This window comes from Triturus cristatus, chromosome 2_1 (genome assembly GCF_964204655.1).
Source record: "Triturus cristatus chromosome 2_1, aTriCri1.1, whole genome shotgun sequence".
NCBI classification, from domain to species: Eukaryota; Metazoa; Chordata; class Amphibia; order Caudata; family Salamandridae; genus Triturus; species Triturus cristatus.
In genome coordinates this window covers 969,742,787-969,760,611 of record NC_140581.1, presented here as the reverse complement: position 1 = coordinate 969,760,611, position 17,825 = coordinate 969,742,787, and the positions used below count along the sequence as shown (strand labels likewise).

At 40.3% G+C, this 17,825-nt stretch overlaps 1 protein-coding gene across 5 annotated transcripts in view; it reads left to right on the top strand.

Annotated features, from left to right (window-relative positions):
• The window catches only part of TTC39B (tetratricopeptide repeat domain 39B), a 513,680-nt gene extending 496,561 nt beyond the window's left edge, over positions 1-17,119 (top strand). For all 5 annotated transcript variants that reach the window (XM_085633819.1, XM_085633811.1, XM_085633829.1 and 2 more), the window contains 5 exons: positions 342-462; positions 3,125-3,236; positions 8,057-8,174; positions 10,525-10,641; positions 16,742-17,119. In XM_085633819.1, the coding sequence (XP_085489945.1) occupies positions 342-462; positions 3,125-3,236; positions 8,057-8,174; positions 10,525-10,641; positions 16,742-16,841 (568 nt within the window). In that variant the 3' untranslated portion in view covers positions 16,842-17,119. The remainder of the gene's footprint in view (positions 1-341; positions 463-3,124; positions 3,237-8,056; positions 8,175-10,524; positions 10,642-16,741) is intronic.
• Positions 17,120-17,825: the final 706 nt, after the last annotated feature.

Here is a 17,825-nt window from a genome sequence, read left to right as displayed (position 1 = left end):
CATCTCTGGGTCAGGAAGTTTCTGAATTCCATGTGAAGTGTTGCCACTATTTTTGAGCAGATCTTTATAACACACTACTAACACACTAGAGAGGAAAAGCGAATCTTTAGGGCAGGTAGTTTCTGAATTCTGTGTGAAGTGTTTTCACTATTTCTTGAGTAATGATCATTATAACACTCTACTAAAAATGTAAGGCATGTAAAGTATACCAAACAGCGGGGTGACTATTTTCATTCTTTTCTTGACATTTCTAATATGAAAAATGTTATTATCATTTGTAGGTATGTAAAAATCTATGTCATAGTGTCACTCTATTGATCCACCGATTTTGATTTATGCAGGCAGGTAGAAGGCTTAAAACAGAAAATTGCAGGAAAATCTATACCCACAGAAAAGTTTGCCATCAGGAAGTCCCGACGTTATGCTGCTCCTAACCCGGTGAAGCTGGTCCTGCCTGCACTGGTAAATATAAGACAATTCTTTGGTCTATTCAAATTATTTTGGGATGCAGAATTTCAGTTGATGGATGTGCCCCCACAATTCTCACACTGTATTGCATCATTCTTCCCATCACAATTGGGGCAGCACAACTGCCTGTGTGTGTGGATAGCTCTTACCATGGCGCTTGGGCTTTACAACAAGATATTTCAACCATTCTTTCAATTTGTTTTGGTGAATTTCAAGCATCTTATAGTCATATGTTGCAGCATGTACTCCACTTGTACATTTATCCAAGTATGGAAATATCTGACTATATGCATGCATAGTTTTTACTTGATCTGTCCCATTTTGTTCATGTGCTTGAACTCAAGTTCACATTAGGAAATGTGAGCATGCTGTACTATACTCTTTAGGGTTAATAGTGAAATCTAGCTATAACATTGGAGAAGTTATTTGTTAGTGTTAACACTGAAGTGATGTTCTCATGTAGTGCATCTCAATAAGTAAATTAGACATGAAACTGCTGATACAATGCTTAAATAGCTAGGTCCTCATACTTATCAAATACATTGTGCTCTCAAGTACCTAGTAACCCAGAAGAGCATACATTTAAATATGAATTTAAGATGTGTATGTAGCTGACAATATTTGATTAAAGAGGAGCTATTTTGTAGTCAAGCGGTAATATTTTTGACCTGCCATATTTATGTTTGTAACCATTATCTTAGAAGTCCAGTCACATGCTGGGATCTGTTACTTTTCAAGAGAGATCACATTAGAAGTTGGTATTTTATCAAAAAGTGTTAGTGTTAACACTGAAGTGATGTTCTCATGTAGTGCATCTCAATAAGTAAATTAGGCATGAAACTGCTAATACAATGCTTAAATAGCTAGGTCCTCATACTTATCAAATACATTGTGCTCTCAAGTACCTAGTAACCCAGAAGAGCATACATTTAAATATGAATTTAAGATGTGTATGTAGCTGACAATATTTGATTAAAGAGGAGCTATTTTGTAGTCAAGCGGTAATATTTTTGACCTGCCATATTTATGTTTGTAACCATTATCTTAGAAGTCCAGTCACATGCTGGGATCTGTTACTTTTCAAGAGAGATCACATTAGAAGTTGGTATTTTATCAAAAAGATTACTATTACATTTACAATTAAAACAATGTTTATTGTCTGTTTATTCAGCATTGATGTAAAGGGTCATGCCTTCAGTTCTAGATGGCTTGTTTATTTCATTTCACAAGGGTTGAAGTCAATGTAAAAGGTTCCAAACAACAACCTTTTATTACCCAGCCATTCATAGACAGTTTTGTGCTCATTACCACACCTCTTCAGAGGGGGTAACACATCTTCCTTGTCCAAAGACAAAAAACAGACCTCTTTGAATATCATCTCACATGAACTGCTTATCTAAGCAGCACTCTGCAGAAAACTAGGCATACTAAACTAGCAACTTCTAATGGCCTTCTAATGGGGGGGCGGGGGTGTAGTCTACCAGCCTGATCCCCCTTTGTGACAATGCTGCTGTTTCCAGCGGTTGTCTGTTGTGTTCTGTGGTATATTTTAAGTAATTTCCATTTGTGAACGATAGTAAGAGCTTATCACGGCCAAAATGTGGTGCATATTTTTTAACTGACATTTCATCAAAGCACCCTGGGGTTCACTCCCTCTGTATGCATTTTTGAGGACCTCAACCTCTTTCTCAACTGCACTCATAAAATGTTAGATGCCATGTATATACCGTCCTATACTGCTAATGTGCTGAATGCTCTCCTTCACTGCAACTGTGTTGTCAAAGTTTGCTACATGCTACCAGTTTCACAACTCCTCTCACAAATCTCAAATTCACCCTGAGAGTTTTAGCATTTATTTAATTGACGAGACCAACTGGTCATTCCTCTCTGCACTTAAGAAGCTCTGCTTCCTTCCCAGACCCATACTCTTTGCTCTCCCTTTCCACTGCATTGTTCCCCATTCCTCCTAACTTCACCCACTGAACTTGTTCCATCCTCAAATTTGCAAGCTTTTCCATTTCCTTTCATCTAACATATCATCAACATCCACTGTCATCTGTTACAATTCCTCTTCAACCTTCCCTTTCAAACTAGTCTGATCCTGTTTAATTAAAATGTACCATAGTTATTTTATTAATAAAGAAACCCTCTACTAACTCCTCACCCTTCCTTCAGCTAACCTGTCTCGAGCCTTACTTCCCTTTACATAACATACAAAAGTATGTTATTAAACGAACTGTAGCCTGATTAACAAAAACACAATTTATTTTTTGGGGTGTTCCATATGTCTCTGCATTTCAGAACTTTACAACTATTTACCTCATTAACAAACCGTACACGTGCACACCAACTATACCTGCCCCTGCTTGCCAGATTTGCAATAAAAAAGCCTCTCCAAACTATGTGTGGACAAAAAACTATCTCTTATTGTTTTCTTTATCCCCTCCCTCACCCCTACTACTGGTCAATTTACCTACTGTATTGTTACCACCTAATGCAATACTAAACTCTTTATATCCTCAGCCTATGCTATTTTTCTGATCAACATACTACACAAATACATTCAATACTGATGTAAACCTATTTGTCAAGCAGAATCACCGGTTTTTGTGTGTGATAGGGGGATTTTTGATAAACTATTTTTGTTTTTTTACAGGAAATGATGTATGTATGGAATGGCTTTACAATTGTAGGGAAAAGACCTGACCTCACAGAAAGTTTGCTGGTAATGATTGAAAAAGAAGAGACCGCTTTGCAAAATGAAAACAGTAAGTATTATTGCCTTATCAAATGAAGTTATAAACTTCTTTACTCTCAAACATTTAAGACCTATTTGCATTAATTCTTCCATCTGGAGAAGATTAGTCACTAATGGATATTTTGTTTCAATCATTTTATGTAGCAATATTACCATCTAGTATTTACACTGTGTGACAATGCATCAATAGGTACACATGTAATTAACAGATTTTACATTTCATCACTTAAGGGGGGGCATCTCAGTTTGGCACCCTTTGAGTGTGTTATGGTTGCTCATCCAGGATAACTCCAGGGTGTAGACTTGTAAGTGTGTTTGAAGCAAGTGTTCATTAACTCTTTCAAGTGATGGTATAAAGTCCTATTGGCAAGTTGGAAAGTCTCTTTAAAGGCTCTGCCACCAGAGTGGGTTTACCTATGTCTTGAGATCACTACTAGAGTGGTTCTCAGAATACTTCTGGGTCATTTTGTGTTGTTATAAGGAATTAGCTGATTAGCTACATAAACAGTTGTACTGTAGGTACAGTAATTGGTAGACCATGTATATTTATTTTAAAGGAATATGAACCATGGTATTAATTTGATAGAATTGATCCCAATGTCTGATATCTGCCCAGATAGTCAGAGGCTCGAGGTCTTGCTCTTGCATTCCTAAGTAGAGCAATTTACATTACTCTGACCAGGCTTTGCGCTGCTGCTACACATGTAGAGCCCTATTGCACTCACACTGAACCCAACAAAACACACTGCATTCCCTTGCATAAACGTTTCTTGCACAGATCTTTCTGGCACTCACACTAAATTCCATTGCAGCCTCACTGCACCCCACTATAAACATAATTCAATCCGCTGTTCCACGCTTTACCCAACATTATTTGCAGTGTAGTGCACAGTATTCACTCTGTACATTGCATCACTGGTAGTGTATTGGACGGTATTCACTCTGCACCAAGCTGAATGCAGTGAAGCCCACTGCACTAGCACTGAACATCGAACTCGCACTGCACCATGACTATTGTCTAAAGCATGGATGTCTCAGTGACGCTGCACACTCACTAGTAAAGCATAACTGCATGTGTTCCAAAAATAGGAAAGGTATGTGCTATAAGTGAAAGCTCAAATAGACCCAGCACAACTCTAAAAACCTCAGGTTGCACTTGGGTTGACTCCTATTAAAACATCAAGGATAACCAAGGCTCTTACAGGATTGCCTGTAGTTCATGCTCAAAAACAACTGGATGATAAAGTTAGTTTGACTCTGTGAGTGTGCACTGTACACATGAAACAAGTTGAGGGCGATCACATTATTACAATAATAAGAGGAACAGTTGTCAAAACAACTGGATGATAAAGTCAGTTTGACTCTGTGAGTGTGCACTGTACACATGAAACAAGTTGAGGGTGATTACATTATTAAAATAATAAGAGGAACAGTTGTCAAGATGCCCTAACCCCATAATCCAGATCCATCGGGAGCAGTGTGTGCTTCCACACTTCTCTGAACACTCTGTCAACCAGAACTAGTAACATGTAGGTTAAAAGTGTACCTCAGGAAGAAAAAGGGACACCAGAGAAACAAAGGCACTGAATATCACTACACTGCCTGGTTGCATAGCTGAGCTTGAGCTTAACTGCAGGGCATTGATACTTAAGAACATGGGAATATTTGTAGTATTTTTAAGACAATGACTTTGGTATTTAACTTCTAATATTGTATACTATATACCTACTGACAGTCTCAGTATTTCCGATGGTCTTTGGTGAAATGCTGCTGGATGAAATGAGGTGGAAGAGATTTAAAGTTTATATAATAATTGCAAACATTCTGTGCTATGATACATTGCTTTGTAAATGAGAGCTACCTTCGAGATTGAGATAACATTTTGTGAATCTGATTAAATGTAAAATAACTGGTTGATAACTTTAATATGATTTATACACCCAACAAACATAAGCTCATTCAAAGCAATACTTTAATATTAAATGTATTCTTAATAAGGATATAAAGTCTGTGCAAGATGAGGTATAACTCCTCTTGCAGGAATAATGCAAGTACAATATCAAGTTCCTAATCCTAATAAATGACCACCACCACTTGTAAGTAACATGAGAGTCTGGTGATTCCATGGGACATGTAGTTCTTGTATTCACTCGAGTGTCTAGCACGGCGCATCATCTCAAGATGCAATGCCACTTTTCAGGCAATCACTGTGCAGCCACCATCCTCTTCTCCTGATGATGTGATTCAGAGAAGCGTATCTCCATGTTGACTGGCATGGAGAGGTTGGCATGTTCTTCTCTTCCAGATAACATTAGTCTTCCTTTCTGCACCCAACTTCCTTAAGCACCTTTGTAGTGACTGGTAATTACTTTGCGTTTTTTTTCTTGGCCAAAACTCATCTTAAACCAACACTATGGAGGAGCGAGAAGTAGGTACATAGGTTAGAACCCTCAGTCTCCTGATTTGTCTTAAGTAATCCCACTGGAGAAGATTGACCTATCTTTTTAAATCCCATTGTGCTCCTCGAGATAGTTGTTTGGCCCAATGTATATCTCTTTAGGGCGTGAGATATACACCCACGTATATCGGTGTGATCAGTACATCCTTAGGATATATTGTTGGTTCCTCACCCACCTGTGGCCTGCTTCATCATCGGATCCACATCCTACTCACCTAGTGTGGGTGGGCGGACTCAACACATTTGTAAGAGGAGTGCTTAAAGTACTGATTAGGTATACAGTGCAAGTTAAAATTGGCTGCCGGTGCCTAGTATCTCCTAATCAGAAGGTCCTTAAGCAAGGTTAAAAACAATGCAATGTCATGGGGTGTAGTGGCCCTATACATCTGAGGTCGAGATATTGTAGCCATTTAAATGCCCTGCAGGTCAGTCTGCTTTCATCCGGACCAATAAGTATGATAATCCCTATTTGTTAAGGTTGCTTATTTTAACCACTCTTACATGCGTTCATACATAAAATTCAGTAAAAAAACATGCACACAACTATACAGACAAGTTGGTCGGATTTTTTCTTTGTTATGGTCTGAAATGGCCTACATATCTGTTAGGCGTCATAAGGTTAACAGGTGGGACAGTCCCATCTAGATGCAGGATTACAGGAAGCCAGGTAGGCTTATACCTGGATGCAGTCCTTAGTCAAAAGTGTGATTACAGCAATTGTCCCCCCGTTAACCTTATGTAGCCTAACAGATATGTAGGTCATTCCAGACCATAACAAGAAAAAAGTCAGAACAATTGGTCTGTATAGTAGTGTGCAAGTTTTTTACTGAATATTATGCGTCAGTTCTGCTGGATCCACAGAGGCTCGTAAGCACCTTAAGCCCACTTCCGAGTGTCCAGGACTGGGGTGACACCACTTGAAAGAGTATACTTACTGATAGCAGAGTCTGGGTGCAGGTGCAAGCTTGTTGGAAGCCTGTTATGTCACTGAAGCTTCAGATCAGGAGGCCAGACAACTAGCCTTTGGAGTCACTCTGGGTTCAAGAGATGCAGATCCACTCCTTTGCACCCAGGCAGGAGGGCAGCAGACAGCAGTTCAGCACACGAAAGCAGCAGCACATCAAGGCAGTAGTCTAGCAGTCCTTCAGCAACACAACAGTCTTTCTTCCTGGCAGAGTATCCAAAGGTCCAGAAGTGAAATGAAGTGGTGGTGTCTGAGGTCCAATATTTATACCCAGTTGTGACTGAAGTGGGGGAGAAGCTTCTAGAGGTTTCCCTTCGATGTCCTCAGGCATCCTGCAATCCCTGTCCTGGCTCCAGACTAAATACACTGGGTATGCAGCCCTTTCTGTGGAGATAGGACACAGCCTATTCAGGTATCAGTGGGGCTGTGCCAAGATCCTCCCTCCCATCCTGCCAGTGCTGGCCCATCTAGGCACACCTAAGTTCCCTATTGTGTGTGGCTGTCTAGGAGGAATACACAAAGACCAACTGTCAGCTACTTCAAGTCATGTGACCAGAGGCAGGCAGCAGGCACTAAATGGTTCAGCAGGAAAATTCTAACTTTCTAAAAGTGGCATTTTCAGAATTACAATTTAAAATCTGACCTCATCAGTAAGGATTTTAAATTGTGATTCCAGACACCAAACATGTATTGGTTATCCACTTCCATCTGGAAATTACACTCCAATGTTATCCTATGGGAAAGATAGGTCTTGCAGTAGTGAAAAACAAATTTGGGATTTTCACTTCCAGGACATATAACACTTTAAAGTATATGTCCTACTTTTTAAATACATTGTACCCTGCCGTCTGGACTATCGAGGGCCTATCCTAGGGATGACATGTATGTACTGGCAAAAAGTTTATTTTACCAGTTCAAGTGACAGTTTATACAGCCTGTGCAATGGCAGGCACGAGGAAAGGACTACTTAAGTGAGTGGCACAACCAGTGCTACAGGCCCATTAGTAGCATTTAATTTACAGGCCATGGGCACATGTAGTGCCACTTTACTAGGGATTTGGAAGTAAATTGAATATGGCAATTGTGTTTAAGCCAATTTTACTATCTTTAGAGGGGAGAGCACAATAACTTTAGCACTAGTTAGCAGTAGTAAAGTGCACAGAGTCCTATGTCCAGCAAAAACTAGGTTGGAATAAATGGATAAGGAAGGCAAAAGGTGCAGATCAAGACCACCCTAAGACTGACAGGTCTAACAGTGCCCTGTTGATTTTTCAATGGATGCACTCCTTTATTTTAATTTTACTAAGATACAGAGTAAAATGTTATCGATTGGGTTTAAGAGAGTTTTAATTGCTGATGCTGTTCCTCTGTTTCTTATTGATCTTTTGCTCTCTCTTCTGTACTTTAGACCCAACAGAGTATCATTCGGATGACCAGTGCTTGGTGCAGCTACTCAAAGGCCTCTGTTTGAAGCATCTAGGGCGGCTTTTGCAAGCGGAACTGTGTTTCAATCAAGTTATTCAAAGGTATTTATTGATTGCACACAAGAAGAATATGTGGTTAAATGTTTGTGTCAAGCAGAATGTACAGAACAAAGTATGTTGGAATATTTTACTCCATGAACTACTGGTTCCTTCTAAATGCAACTTACAACAAGAAACCCTTCTGCAGCACTTCCTTCCTCCTTGTATGATTACTGTGAATGGTTTAATTGTGCAGCCGTGTCTGCGCCCCGATATACACAAAGTAAGAATTTTAGATATAAGAGATTTGCTCTCCCACAAGGTCATTGGAGCAAACTGATTTCATATAAAATGCCATGTAATGCTCATTTCAATGTTTCGCCATTCGAGTCACTAATCTAGTTGCCACCTTTACTCTTTGGAAACCACAAAGCTCTGTATGCAGCAAATGAACTGCCACTGCTGTCATCTGTTTTTATTAATTTTCATGGTGTTCTATATTCTTCCTGCTGAGATGTGAATTTTTGACTGGCTGTTTATTCTAATTAGAACAATCATTTACTCTTTAAATAAGTCTGTATATTGATTAACTGTATTGGAGAATGTAAATAAATGGCTGAACATGAATGCTCTTTTGAGAATGTGCCATGTATCCAACCTAAGTTAATCATATTTGAACTATTATTAATGCAATTTGCAACATTTTCACTCCTGTGCCTCCTAAAACTTGATGCCATATGGGTAGTGATGGCAAGTTTTGACTGGTTATCTGATTTGCTATAACATTGATCACAAGTAACCAAAATAGATAGCTTGATACACACTTATGTTAAGAAGGCTTGCATGAATCTACAGATATCCATGGTTTCCCAATAGTTTTCATTGTTTCTGTGGACGTTCTTGCAGTCTTGCATCAAACTGCAAAATTATTCTGATATCATAAACCAATCACTATCCACAGGAATACTGAACTCAACACGATTGTTTGCATAGTCCAATTGATCCTTGAATAAACTGATTCCCTGTATAGTCTGACAAATGTATTGGTTGCGCTTACTGAACCTTTACCCATTGAATAACATTTGCTGATGAGGCCAAGTATGCACTAATCTTTGCTCTGTCTGTTCCTCTTCCATGCTTGGCCCAAAATAATGCTTTTGAATCTAAACTAGTTATCACCGTTACATCCTCATTCCTAAAACCGTACGCCTCATGTGACCATGTGTGCTCCTTAATGCTTGTGGGTCTCAACTTGCTGCATGTCTTCATCCTCTGTGATCAGAGAGGGTCTTAATGTGTGGTTGAGAATGGACGGGATCCAACCAGCTCTCAGGAATCCCGCTGTGTAGGACTTAACAGGAGGTACCAGGAGAGCTTCTTGGCCCCCAAGGTCCCTCAGAAGTAAAGTGGTCTTCATCCCCCAACCAGTAGTGTGCCTAGAGGCGCGTAGGTAGAGTGGTGGAGAAAGGGGGATGTGGCCTCCGAACACCTCTTAGCAATCCCTCTGTGAGAGACTAACTGGGGATCACAGGAGGGGTGCCAACAACCCCTCCTGCTACCTCCAGTAAGATCCACACAGCAGGATAGTTGAGAGGTTGTCGGAGGCCACACCCCTTTCTTCACCACTCTGGGCCCCACAAATCTTAAATCTTAATTTTTAAATCTTTTTTGTATTAGGCACCATATTAACTTTTTAAAGGAACTTTTAGTGTCCTGTATGATTTTACAGAGCTGAGTTATTCAAAATGAATTTTGTAAATGGTTGTAACTAAATATATACAATAAAGGCTACTTACCTACTTACACTGTGCAAACCTGCCTCTTGGCACACTACTAATAGGGTGCTGACGTCGCTTTGGCTAGTGAGGGTCCTTGGGGGCCAACTACCCCTCCTGTTACCTTCAGTATGTCCCACATAGTGGGAATACTGAGAGTTTTTCAATGACCATTCCTCCTTTCTCTACCACTCTGCAAACATGCCTCCTGGCATGCTACTAGTTGAGGGATTCCAAAATAAGTATCTTCTGCAATGCTAAAATATGTTCATCTCACTTCAAATGAGTAAAATTGGATGTCTAATCTAATTTGTTTAGCAAGATTATGAATTATTGTACTTCTTATAGCATTGCCTAAATGAGATCAACAAATACTCCTCTGCTTTTCAACTTGTCTATTTCCTAAATAGCAGAATTTACTTTCCACACTGGAATTTTGCTCTTTATTACACTCTGAGATTCTTCATTCCTTAGTAAAGCATGCCTCTTTCAATCTAGTTTGGTATCTAATCAAATAATGTAATTTATGTCCCATGTATATGTGCCTTCTCTCCCATGGGCCTCTTAATATTCTAATGATATAATGATCAAACACCAGACATTAAATTTACCAAAATTTTTTTTATCTGTCACCTTAGTGGGAAACAAATAAAATATGACCATTACTTGGTACCGTTTACATTGTACGAGTTAGGACTTCTGCACAAACAGCAAGGAGATGTGGACAAAGCAATCAAGTGTATCGAAACTGCAAAGTAAGTGTGGATATTTTTTTCTGTGTATAACATCAACATTTTTCAGTTCTTTCTTATTTCTGTAAAATTGAAAGAGAAGATTTGTGTTTGTATTATTTTTAAAATGTGAAATGTCACTTTTAAAGGAGTCTGTGAATAAAGGGTATTGCAGTTAACAATTGTTACATTTCCAAATGATTAAAAAAAATATTGCCATTGTTATAAATTCAAAGTAGGTTCATATAGATTCCATTTTATTAGTAACTCTGCATAAAAAGTAAAGGTATTAATAAGAGCACACCGATCTAAATTCATTTCAAATATTTACTGTTTAGAACATCTACCAGGGTACAGAAAAATAGCACACTTCACTCCATAGTGAAAATGGGCATAGCAGATTCAAATAAATCATGAAACTATTCACATTAATCCGACATGATTTTAAAAATCATAATACGCAAGACATTTATACATAGAAGACATGAAAGGTTGAAAGTACACAAGCATCGTAAAAGTGTGCTTTAAAACGTAAGATGGAGAAAACACATTTATAAGACAACACTAATACATATAAATGAGTTGTGATAATAACTTCGTAATGCATATGTTGCTTATCAACGTATACTGATGGTAATTGTGATGCTATGTGAAGTGGCCAAGTGCTTTTCATGCTTTTTGCTGAAACTGCAACAATTAGAAAAGTCGGTGCAAAAATGTGTAGCAATGAAGTACAAGCTTGATGTTTTGTAGTTTCATTCTAAAGATTCTATAGTTTATGAAATATTAGAAACTAATTTTGTGGAATGAAATTTAACACACTTGCAATTTATATAAATATCGTAACATTTTGTGGTAGTAGGGTATTTCTAACTTTAGCCATTTCCATGTAATAATATTGTGTGAAAGTTCTATATACATTCTTCATTTAAATTATTTTATTTAATTATATTTAATGTAAAGTCAGAGCTCATTTCGTTTCAGTGTGCAATGCTAACTTAAAGGCCTTATTCGAAATGCTTTTTTCTAGTGCTGACCTTTCCCCTGATTTAATACAATGGATCATTTTTTGCAGGTGAAATGTTGCTTATTTGTCCTGTACATGACTATAACCTGACATTCTTGAATGCATCTTCAATGTTCACACTTAAATATTCCCGTGGGAATAGAAGTTCAGCTATGGCTATACGTAACAACTTTGTATTTCTTTTCTATCAATGTTAGTCCTGTGAGGACTCTATAAAAGAATAAACCTCATAGGAGGGCTAACCCTGACCTTATAACCACTCGATAAAAATGTTCCTAAATGCTTGGTGCTTTAATGCAAGCTGTGATATACTTGACCGAAGTCCTTAAGAAACTGCTTATTTTAATGAATTTTGACTCTTTATTACAATAACCAAATTATTTTAAAGTTGTCTACTTTTGAGCCCAGTTGGTTCTTCCATTTAAACTGTGCTATTGTACTGATATTTTAAATGCGTTGCAGGGAGAATCAACCAACTCTATCAGAACATCAGATTTTGCTTCTTTTATTCTGTGTTGCTATTGCTGAGCTCTAGGTTTGCATAATCCTCACTCAACTTAACTTCTTTAGGAAGTTGGGTCTACGAGTTGCTATTCTTTATTTCTAAAGCATGGTCTTACAAGTGGTGTACCTAAATTTGATCTCGAACTTGTGAGTTGCCTGTCAATTAATGGTCCTCTTTGTACAGCTAACGTGGAGTTTGGTCACCCTAATTTCCACCCCTCCTATCGGTGGAGAGAGATTCATCAGAGGATCATGCCACTGTGGTAATGGAAACGCTTTAGAGTGTCTAATCATAAAGGGCCCAGTACAGTTAGAGGAGTAAGGAGAGTACGCGTGCAATAAATATTTTACGCATGCTTCACACTGCAACACCTTCATACCCTCACATCTCCTGCAAGATTTTAGTTAAAAGATTAACCAGAAGATAACAGCCTCCTGCTTGGTTATCCCTTCTTGTTTCTCTTGGCCCTACTAAGTGATTTGATATGTTCTTAGATACTATAATGTTCCGGGTCATTTGTGCATTCTGAGTTTCTCTGGGAGAGATAAAGGAGGCATTTCCATTTTGGTCACTGAGCACCACACTTTGAGCTCTCTTAAATATATTAGTTATCATCACTCCCAAGTGCAGACTATTTGTCTTACGTGAAGGCTAGCCACACTCTACTCCTGTATTTTTAATGTATAGAATAAAGAGCAATGTACCTGTACCTAATAAGAATTTTGAGAGCTGCAGAAGTGTTCAATGACCATGTGAAGATAGTTGTCCAAATGGCTGAGTTCCTTTGTAAGGTAAAGAACAAAAGTACTTTAAGGTGACTTGCCATTTGTTTCCATGTTAGGCTGTGGGTCCTTTATTCTGTGTAATTAATTTATACACCTCACACTAACATATCTGTCCTGCAGTTTTAATAGATAGGTTCTCTCTCTCTTTCCCTTTGGTGCAATGTATTTTGTGCTTTAAGTTACCTAGTGCATACATGGAATATATACATGGAATAATTACTGATCACACTTCACCAAGATGGCCGCCAGGAGGACGAGCCTGTGAAAGGCTCCTGGGCTTGGGATCACTTTCTGTGGAAATCCCTGTATTACCAGCCCCTGATGAGCAACCACAGTGGGAAAGCTTCTACTTACCCTCCGACGTCCTGGTTCTGGTGATCTGGTAGATTTGTCGCTCCTAGCCGGTTTCCTATTGTCTCCTGTGCTGGTTTTCTGGGAGCCTGGTTGCAGGAAGAGTGCCTGGGGTTTGTGGAGGCTGGTATGACCACTTGCTCTAGCTCCAGAGGATACTGATTGGTGGCCCTGGCCTAGAGGACAGCAATTTACTATCTTTAGTGGCCCATGGGAGGAGATGATGTGGACGTAATTCCAAGACAGCAGAGCCAGATCAAGCGCTAGTGCGGACACGCTCCCAATGGGAGGTGAGGATTGGGGGCCAAAGATGCTGTAGCAGAGTTGCTGCCACTCATGTGCCTTCCAGGGGAGGGCAGAAGGAGTGCCTACCCTCCTTTTGCCCTCCATTTGCACAGTGGAGTTCAGCTGGAGGGGCTAAGCGCTGAGGCCTCCGTTTTCATTGAAGTAGCCCAAATCCAACTAATACTACTGGGATACACCCAACACCCTACTGTAATTCTCACCCTGCTGTCTGGACATCCTTTTGGGCAAAACTGTACATGTGCCTTCCTGGGGTGGCCTAGAGGAGTGCCTACCCCATACTTGCCCCCCCTCTCCACTGGGCCTTACAGCTGGAGTAACGGGCACTGGGGCCTCTGTTAGCGCTGAAGTAGCCCAAATCTTTTTGGCCAAAATGGTGCGTGAGCCTTCCTGGGATGGCTTGGAGGAGTGCCTACCCCCTTCCCGCCCCTCTCTGCACTGGGCATTTCAGCCGTGGGAGCAGGTGCTGGGGCCTCCGTTGCCGTCTACTAGGTAGCCCAAATCCGACTACTCCTAATAGGAGGCCCCCACCATCCTACTGTAATTCCTTCCCTGCATCTCTGGCTGTCCTTTTGGCCAAAACAGTGCATGAGCCTTCCTGGGGTGGCTTGGAGGAGTGCCTTCCCCCTACTTGTCTCCCTCTGCACCGGACATTACAGCTGTGGAAGCAGGTGCTGGGGCCTCCTTTCCGCTGATGGTTGCTATGTATTTTTATTTACACTTTATGTAACTCAGGTACTTGCTGCTATTCTGTTTACATATCCACTGTATTTTGTTTACTCTTTTTTTTACCATTATTATTTATTTTTACCTACTCGCTATGTACCTCATGCTATTGCTGTTGTGCTTACTCTGTAAAGCACTAAGTTGTCATGAACATAAGCACTAAGATGCCATGTTTGCGCTCTACGTCAGTGGAAAACTATGCATCTACTCCCCCCCCCCCCCCTTACATCTCCCTACCTCAACTACCTAAGATCTGTCACGTTCACTTCTCCCTAGAATACACGTCTGGGTGGATGACAGGTGGGCTTTGGGAATTCACTCTAGGCAGTCAAACACATAGGGAGCTTAAGTGTGCCCTGCATATCTTGATGGCCAATCACCAGGCTGATGAGCCTTCCTGAGCTAGAGTGGTGGGAGAAGCTGACACTTGCACCCGATTAGGCATGTGCCTGTCCCCACACAAAGAGCTGCATACCCCTCTGTAGTGTGCCTGGAGCCACACTAGTATGTGCACTAGAAAGACCTTTCTTTAAAACCTCCCCACTTCAAAGTCTAAAATGGGTATAAGTACTGGACCTCTGACACCATATGCTCAGAACACTTCTGGACTGAGGACATTCTGCCAGGAAGAAGATCTGTTGTGCTGCCAGAAGGGACTGCTACTTTGCTAATTGCATTGCTGTGTTGGCCTACTGCTTCTGTCATGGGAGTGAGAGGACTTTGCTCCCTACATCCTGCTTTCTAAAGTTTCTCTAAGGGTTTGAGTTGAGCTTGCCACCTGCTGGAAGTCTCAATGCCATCAAAGACTTTATCTGCAGCACTTGGGCTCCTCTGCTGAAAGTCCTACTCTGCCAAGTGATGCCAAATCCAGTTCCTGTGCCCTTGGAAGTGAGTTTTGTGATAAAAGGAAAGAAACAACACCTTGACTCTGAGCTTCACTTCGGAACCAGTGTCTTTCCGTAAACTTCGACGCCATGCCGCTGCCGGCACCAAAGTCATGATCCCCCTCGACGCAACAACTGCGACTTACAACACAAGCTCCAACGTCATTGCAGCGCCTCCAAAGAACTGCCACTGCATTAGTCCCAAATACCGCTTCAACTAAGTCTCTGAAGCTCTGCTCCGACGCCACGACCAGTGGTCTCACATCGACACCGCAGAATCAGCACCATGCAGCTTGACCTTCGCTACCACATCGATGCCGCACAGCAGTAAGGAACCGAGGTACCACACTTGCGACTCCCGCATCACCTTCCCTGCACCTCACATCTTCCCCAGGTTTCAGCAACTGCACAACTCTGCATCGCTGCCAGGAACCGAGACTTTATCTGCTTCAGTGACACCGTACCTCCTTTGTGCAGCACACTGTCCCCGAGTGCCGACACGCCTATGACCTTCATAGCAGTAAGGAACTGACGCTGCACTGACCTCCACGATGCCTCACCTCCCCTGCACGCCGCATTGTCTTTGATTCCCGACATCTCCAAGGTACTGTACTGAGGTCTATGTGACTCCATAGCCGGCCCACGCCTCATCTCCGTCGGATTGAACTTGTGGAGTCATCTCCGTCAAGCGCGTCCAGATAGTCCAGTTGGAGCTATTGTTTTCTAAATGCTCTAATCTTGATTTAATCTTTAAAAATTCATATCTTGACTTGTGTATGTTGGATTTTTGTTGTTTAGTCTTGTTTTATTGAGATAAAATTGACTGTTTTTCTAAACTGGTGTTGAGTACTTTTGTGGTGTTTTCACTGTGTTACCGTGTGCGTGTGTGTGTGTGTGCACAAAATACTTAACATGTTGCCTCTGGGGATAAGCCTGACTGCTCTGTGCCAATCTAGCAAGGGGGTAAGCACAGTATATGTTGAGTAGGATTGTGGGTCCCTACCTGGACAGGGTGCATACCTCTGCCAACTAGAGACTCCATTTCTAACACTGCCCAAGACATTTTAGTGGTTGTTGGGAATCAGTTTGAAGGTATAAATGAAGCAACAGTTATTTCAGCTTTTGCACATTTCATTAGGACTTGAGAACTTGCTGATGGTTATCGATGGCTGGACCCAGTTGGGTTAAGGGAATTTGAACAGTAAGTATTCTCAAAAGACGGTAGCGCAGATTGAGTCATTGGTTATACTGAAAAAAGTGGTCTTTATAGCAAGCTTAAGGACCAGTAGACTCTATTGAAGCCAGTGCACATTGGCCCTCACTGATGGCACAAGAAACAGTTAAGTTTTCCAGATTATTACAGTTGATGGTACATTTGTGCACAGTGCATTTTAGAATGATATTTAAATATGCTTGGTCACACTTAAAACAAAACTTGTTATGTCCCTCTAGCATTGTCTCCTTGCCCTCATAGTTGAGTGTTGTAACTCTCACTGTATTGCTGTGATAGAAAGTCTAAGCCTTATTTATTATTTTGTTACAGGGTTAATTACAAGGACTACTCCATGGAGTCCCGTTTACACTTCAGAATCCATGCAGCACTGAACACGCTGAAGGGATCCCCGGCATCAACACCACCATAACATATTTATGCCAATGATATTTAAGTAGATCTATGAAATCATGTAAAAGCGAGGAAAAAAGAAAAACTGATGGATAAAGTATACATATTTTTCTGGCCCCCAAGGGTAATTTGATGTCGGTCCTTCAATAGATGTTCTTTTTATATGGTGATTGTATCATAAATATTTGTTCTATACTGTACTTTAAAGAAGAAAGTTCATATATTTTGTTTCAAATATAAATACTTTAATGCTTTAAAATTTTAGGAGGTTGGCTGTGCAATAAAGTATGATCCAAAGAACTTGTTTTTGGTTTTCTTTGGAGAATAACATGATCTATGGTTATCTTATGTATGAATCGGAATTGGAATTTAAAATGATTACGTCATTACATAACCACATTGCTTCCCATTCACTGCTCAATTTTTCATACATAAACTGCAATTTAATGTATGTACACATATCAGACTTGGAAGCAGAACACCATATAGTAGTGTTAACAACTATTCTGCCTTGATTTCCCTTTCATTAAGCTAAAAGTTGAAGCAATCGTTTCCTGTTCAAATCCGTCAATAACCTGCAGGTTACAAATGTAATTCCTGAGAGGGTTAATTCTGCTCTTATGGTCTTACATTAAATACCTAGGGTATTAGTGAAACCTGTTTTTTTCAGCACTGGGAAATGTTTAAAACTTGTGGTGGTACATCAAATTTAGAAACAAAAATATTAAAAATGACGTAAGGCAACAGGTGCAATCATCAGTGCATGGAGATTACGAGATGTGAAAATATTCACCAAAAAAGCGAATAAACTGTACTAGCTAAAAATTTGTAGATTGGAGTGGAATGGGAGAGGGATATAGGAGAATTAGGTGGTGGAGGAGAGCTGGGCAAATGCATTTGTGTATCAGGATAAGGCACTGGAGGTAAATGTTGCTAAAACCAGGAAGTCTGTAACACTTAAATACCTAGATGGGAAAATATTGAGGGAGTTGAACATGGCATT